Consider the following 6,424-nt stretch of genomic DNA (forward strand, 5'->3'; position numbering starts at 1 on the left):
TTACTGCAAAGGGTATTAAATCGAGAAATATAATCTGATCGATGTTAAATTAATAAATATATCGGTCACCGATAATTTTTTTAAAAAAAGCTCAACAAAATAATATCATATAATTAAGAGATTATTTGTATACTTTATCCTAAAAATGAATTCAGTTCAATTCGATCAAAGATTTACTCGTACTTTAGTGTTAGATCCTTAGGTGGTTTTAGTCTTATACTTTCCTGCATTTCTGGAAAATCATTTTGAATCGTGAAACCCATACCTTAATAACACAAATCCGATTTAAAAAGTAAAAAAGAAGGGGGGAAAGGGCGTCGTATTTGTTGATTTCCCAGATCAAAGATACAGCGTCTGCAAAATTAATTGGATTTTCATTTTCAGCAAAGCGATACTCAATTTTCGCAGAGGAAAGAGGGGAAAAAGAAGAAGAAAATGTCAATTCCTCCATCATCACCGTGGACCCATCTTCACGAAATCGATGAAGCCCAAACCCTAATCCCCGGCCTCCCAAACGACGTCGCCGCCCTCATCCTTTCCTTCCTCCCATACTCCCACCACTGCCGCCTCAAGCCCACATGCAAGCCCTGGTACATCTTCCTCTCTTCCAAGACGCTCCTCTCCCTCCGCCGTTACAACCGCCGCTCCCACCTCCTCTGCATCTTTCCGGAAGATCCCCATATCTCTTCCCCTTTCCTCTTCGATCCCGAACACCTCGCCTGGTGTCCCATGTCCCCCATGCCTTGCAACCCTCACGAGTACGGCCTCTGCAATTTCACTTCCATCTCTCTGGGCCCCCACATCTACGTCCTCGGCGGCTCCCTCTTCGACACCCGCTCTTTCCCTCTAGACCGCCCTTCTTCTTCTTCCTCGACTTTCCGTTATAACTTCGTTACTTCCTCCTGGGATCGCCTCGCGCCAATGATTTCCCAGCGCGGGAGCTTCGCTTGCGCTGCGATCCCCAGCGCCGATCAAATCATCGTCGCCGGGGGTGGGTCCAGGCACACCATGTTTAGCGCTGCCGGGAGTAGGATATGTTCGGTGGAGAGGTACGACGTGGAAAAAGATCAATGGGAAGCTTTGGACGGGTTGCCTCGGTTTCGAGCTGGTTGCGTGGGGTTCATGGTTACGGGAGATGGGGAAGAGAGGCTGTTTTGGGTGATGGGTGGATATGGAGATTCAAGAACCGTCTCGGGTGTGTTCCCAGTCGATGAGTACTATAAGGATGCTTTGGTGATGGAGTTGAAGGAAAATGGTGATGGGAAGTGGAGGGAACTTGGGGATATGTGGGGAACAGGGGAGACGCCGAGGTTTGGAAAAATTGTTGTGGTTGAGGATGAAGAAGGGGGTAATCCTCCTGCTATTTTCATGATTGATGATTATGATATTCTCAGGTAATTGTACTCTTCTTTTTGCTTGATACTACATTTATGTTGGTATCATTGAATTTATTGCCTTCTTGGAAAAATTAGCTGTGGAATTCTGCCATGTTGCAATTTGCAAATTTGTGCTTCTTTGAGGGTATTAGATATAGTGTTAGAAGGTTACCGAGTACTTCAATGAGTTGATGGTTTTGCTAGGATCGAAGTTTAGTGCATTATAAAGTTACCGTTAATAAAAACATCTTTATCAAGTGAATTCAGAAACCGAAACAAATCGCAGCATAGTGTTTCTTTAGGTATCAGAAATATCTATTACAAGTCACCGTACTTGTTTGATTAATTGCTAGTTCTTTTTTGATTTGATTCATGTACTGAACCACTTGGGTGAGGATGTGACTATCTGGCTTGCAGGATTTGAGGTTGTAAATTCGTATATATTAATCAATAGTTGCAACTTGCTATCTAATCAGTTAAAAGATTGGTATTTTTCTATTGTTAGACTGAGGCAGGTGATGATTATAAGATTGCATTTCATCATTTCCTGAACTCCAACGCATATGGCTGGTTTTTGCCTAATTACCATTTCAGATAGTTGTCTTATCTCTTGTTAGACGGTTGTTAAATCCTATGTTGTTTGGATTCTTCATTTTTCATGAAGTACCTGTATCCGACACTTGGATATGAGGATATGATCTCTAAGGTTCCATTAAATCAATGTATGGAAAAGTTTAGACAAGTCTAACCATACCTGTGTGGGGTACATACCCGTGTCCGAGTAACATAGTTTAAATCTCTTTTGGCACATTTGCTCTTTTTCATTTGTTCCATTTGCTGAGATGCTTGTATTAAACTGCTTGACTCTCTCTACTATCAACAAAAATGCATTTTATCTGACATTCTCTGCCTTTTTAGTTTTTCCTTTAGGATTTAAAGCCATTCGCCTTTTTAATTATTCCAAATTCTTATTCTAGGTCTTAGGTATAATGGCACGTTCATCATCGCTTTATGTATCTGCAGAAACAACATGGATTTAAATCGTTGGCAAAAGGAGTGCAGTGTACCAAGGAGAGCTGCTTGTAAGACATCATTTGGTTTTATTGTTCTGAATGGGGAGTTACATGTACTGACGATTGTAAATGGAATTGATTCAACTGAAACTCGACGGTCACGACGGCAGAAGAGGGCAGGGACATTGTTTATGCAGATATATCATCCTAGGAAGAAGACCTGGAGATTCCTGGTCTCGAAGTTGCCATTCCGGCAGCCTTTGGACTTAAGTACCACAGTTATGTGCCCGATTTGACTGTAGATGTAAGAACATCTTCCTGATCTGTGCCGTTAATCGAACGTAAATAATCCGTCCATTCATATATTATTTCTGTTGATAATTCTGGTTCTTTATTTGTGTTGTGCAGCTTGTACGATTGTCTAAATAGATGTAAATTGCCTGGTGGATAAAAGAAACAATAACTTACGCAATTGAACTATTAACAATCCTGCTTTTGCATCTTATACATGTATGTTTATATTACCAAGTATAATGTATAGGATGTTTTCTGTTGTAGTATAAATTTAATGGTAAATTACACCCATGACCACTTAATTATGGGTGAATTTCATTCTAGACACAATCTTTCAATTTTATCAATCAAAATATTTTAACTATTTAAGTGTTACCAATTAAGTTATTAGTTGTTATCATCCAAGAGAGGAGTTGACGTGGTTCTTAAAAAATTAATGTAATTACATATTTAGTTTTTATTATTTATATATTTTTATCGATTTGATCATAATTTTAAGGTTTAAATGCACCATTGCTCCCTAAATTATATCTTTTGTGTCGAGTTGACCCTTAAAGTATTTTTCGAAACATTTTATCCCCTTAAAATTTAAATTGTTATCTCATTTGTCCTAAACCGTTAACTCTGTAAAAAAATACGCGGGTAAATTATATATTTAATTTCTCAACTATTTATGCAGTTTTGTTTGAGTTACCCAATCTTTTTTTTCTTCAAAATCATCACTAAATTTAAGTTTTTATTATGTTTTGATCACCCAATTTGATTCAATTTATTTTTTAAATATTTAATATACAAGAATTTATTTATTTATGTTTTTAACTTGACACATAAATTCAAAATAAATAATATTATAAGATAAATAATAAATAAATATTAAATTATATGTAATTAAAATTCTATTAAGTTAAATATTAACTATTTAATTAAAATATCATAAATGAGAATTACATAACGTACGAAGAAACACTGATCACCCTAATCTCATGCACCCAAACTATTTGCTTTGATCTCATATACATCATCAACAGCACTATAAAATAATTACAAGTATAAAATATAAAAATTAATTTTTTAAAGTTATGAAATTTGATTTTAAAATTAAAAATATATTAATTATATTTAATTGTTTTTGACACAATGGAAAACCAGCTTTATTAAAACAAAAACAAAGGAAATTGTGCAATACAGCTGTGAAGCACTAAGAGACAAAGCATTAACTCTTCACTAAACCAACATAAAAATAATTGAATGCAAAACTTCTGGCCTTCATATTGCATAAGAGACGAGATAAACACTGAAACGCCTGAAGCAAGAAGCAAAAAATCAGATGGAGCCTTCAAAACCGCTTGAACTCATCAACTGCGCCTAAGGAGGGTCGATCCACCGTCGATCTTCAGACGCCTGCATCTCCACCCGCAAAGGGGCTTCTTCAACCCAGAAGTAGTCTGCCGTGCTGGATTCCAGATCTGCTGCTAACAGATGAGTAGCTTTATTACCATCGTGAGGGACGAATCTGAACGAACATGCATGGAAGGATTCAGCCCTTCTCCGTTCCTCCCATGTCATCGCGCTAATCTCTGAAAGGTCTGGTTCATGTGAGCTTAATTTCTCTATTACTGTGCGAGAATCCCCCTCAAAGATTACGTGCTGGAATCCGAGGTCAACAGAAAATTGGACAGCGTGTATGGGCGCCATCGCCTCGGCCATGAACGGAGAGGTAATTTGCTCAGTTTTCCGTTTACATGTTCCCATAATGAAAACCTTCGTTATTCCTAATAACAATTCCTGACCAAGCTCTTTTCTGTGCTTGCGAGAACCTGGAATCAAAATTGATTTTAACCCATGGGACGCGAGGGGGTATCCAGCGAAACAGAGTCTGTGCATGGACTCCCCGAAGGCAAGTATTTGCTGTAGTAAAATCCAAGCACTGGGCTTTGACAAGGGTAACAATCTATGCTGCTCTTAGTTGTAACTTGTAACCCCTCGTGATTTGTTGCGGGAGTACCATAATGCCCAGATTGTAGTAATAATTTCTGCATGCTTGGTGGTAGGGTAACTAGGAAACAACTCGCCTAACCAGATCAAAAAATTATCAGCATAATCAGCTACTGGCCATTGGTAGTTTAACGTGGGCCAAACCGATCGGGCGAAATGGCAATCTTTAATAACATGAATTCCAGATTCCAAAACACCTGCACACTGAGAGCACGTTGGATCGTTCGTAATACGCTTAACATGTAGGTTTTGTCTGATGGGTATGTAATTGCAAACAAATCTCCAAACTTGAATTTTAATTTTCCTTTGACACGAGTAAGCCCAAATGTAATTAAACACGGCCCTATCCTGTTTGGAGATCTCCATTCCATTTAATAAAAGCCGATAACCGCAACGGACAGTATACACACTGGATTTCTCGTCACTCCACACAATGCAGTCTTCTTGGGGAAATTTCGAAAGTGGGATTCCCATTATTAAATCTACCTCATCCTCGTTGAAAAGTTCCATTATCACTTCATTTTTCCAGCTTCTTGTCGTAGTATCAGTTAGCTCAGCCCCTCGATCAACTAAATCAGTCTAGTTTGATTCAATCCGCTTTAGGGGATTGGTCGGGAGCCAAAAATCGTTTCATGTTGATATGGAAGAGCCCAAACCGACCTTCCATCACAAGCCGTTTGATAAAAGTAGCTTAGCACTCCATATGCTTTGCCATACGTAAGAGGGAGACGAACCGATCTTGGAGTTTAAGAAATCACTAGATGGAAAGTATTTTGCCCGAAACAATCTTCCAACTAGAGAGCCAGGGTTGATAAACAGTCTCAAACCCTGCTTTGTTAGCATTGCGATGTTAAATTTAGCCATATCCTTGAAGCCAAGTACTCCATTCTCTTTTAATTGGCAGAGATGTAGCCAAGACTAATGAACACCCCTATTACATCATATTTTTGCCACCAAAACTTGGCCATAATACTCTCGTTCTCGGCAAAAATTTTAGGTAAGAAAAAACAATTCATTGCGTACAAGAATGGCTTGAAGGACTAATCTGATATACACCTCCTTTATCACCTTGAGATAATACTCTAGTGCACCAACCTTGGATGCGACATCTAAACTTATCCGAAAGAAAGGCGAAGGCACTTTTTTTTACTACGTCCCACGATAGTAGGAAGACCCAAATACTTTTTCGGGTTTGATTCATGTGAGTCATCAAGTATGCGATGCACATCTTGTATGTTCGCATCAATGACATTCGAGCTAAACAAGATTCATGATTAGTCAAAATTTATAGCTTGTCTCGATACGTAGCAAGTCTTCGATTTTTTACAGCCATTCGAACCATGGCTTCACCGAAGATGAGGCAGTCGTCAACAAAAAGGAGGTGGGATATAGTTGGTGCGTACCTGTTACCCCCTGAAATTATTCGGACAAGATTGCATGATGAAATAGTGCAGATAGGCCTTCACTGCAAATTAGGAATAAGCAAAGGCTGAGAGGATCCCTTTAGCGAAACCCTTTTTTTTGTTCAAACATATTCCCTGTGATTTCATAAGTACCACCGAATAAGAAACTGTAGTAACACATGCTTTGTGAAAATCAATCCAGATCGGCGAGAAGCCCGTTTTTTCCATTACTCTTCATATAAAGTGCCATTCCACCCAGTCATGCTCATATATAGTTTTAATGCGAAAAAAACCTCTGTGCCCATCTCTTCCATTCTGAAAATAGTGTAACAACTCGTATGCC

General features: G+C 38.7%; 1 protein-coding gene and 1 long non-coding RNA gene across 2 annotated transcripts; both read left to right on the plus strand.

Moving 5' to 3' along the window:
- The first annotated feature begins 310 nt into the window (after positions 1-310).
- LOC120165129 (F-box/kelch-repeat protein OR23-like) lies at positions 311-2,832 on the plus strand. The gene is made up of 2 exons (XM_039174714.1): positions 311-1,394; positions 2,400-2,832. Exons 1-2 carry the CDS (start codon positions 436-438, stop codon positions 2,683-2,685), a joined length of 1,245 nt encoding a protein of 414 aa, XP_039030645.1. The 5' UTR covers positions 311-435; the 3' UTR covers positions 2,686-2,832.
- A 1,108-nt stretch (positions 2,833-3,940) lies between these two features.
- Positions 3,941-4,990, plus strand: LOC120165265. Its single transcript, XR_005519790.1, has 2 exons — positions 3,941-4,626; positions 4,735-4,990. It is a non-coding gene; the product is annotated as an uncharacterized LOC120165265 (long non-coding RNA).
- Positions 4,991-6,424: the final 1,434 nt, after the last annotated feature.

This window comes from Hibiscus syriacus, unplaced genomic scaffold, assembly GCF_006381635.1.
Source record: "Hibiscus syriacus cultivar Baekdansim isolate YM2019G1 unplaced genomic scaffold, ASM638163v2 tig00111582_pilon, whole genome shotgun sequence".
In the NCBI taxonomy this organism is placed as follows: domain Eukaryota; kingdom Viridiplantae; phylum Streptophyta; class Magnoliopsida; order Malvales; family Malvaceae; genus Hibiscus; species Hibiscus syriacus.

Bases quoted from the DNA above. Each gene is read 5' to 3' on its own strand.
- LOC120165129 (XM_039174714.1), top strand. From the start codon at position 436: ATGTCAATTCCTCCATCATCACCGTGGACCCATCTTCACGAAATCGAT. The intron at 1,395-2,399 runs GTAATTGTACTC...ATGTATCTGCAG, and splicing joins GATGATTATGATATTCTCAG to AAACAACATGGATTTAAATC.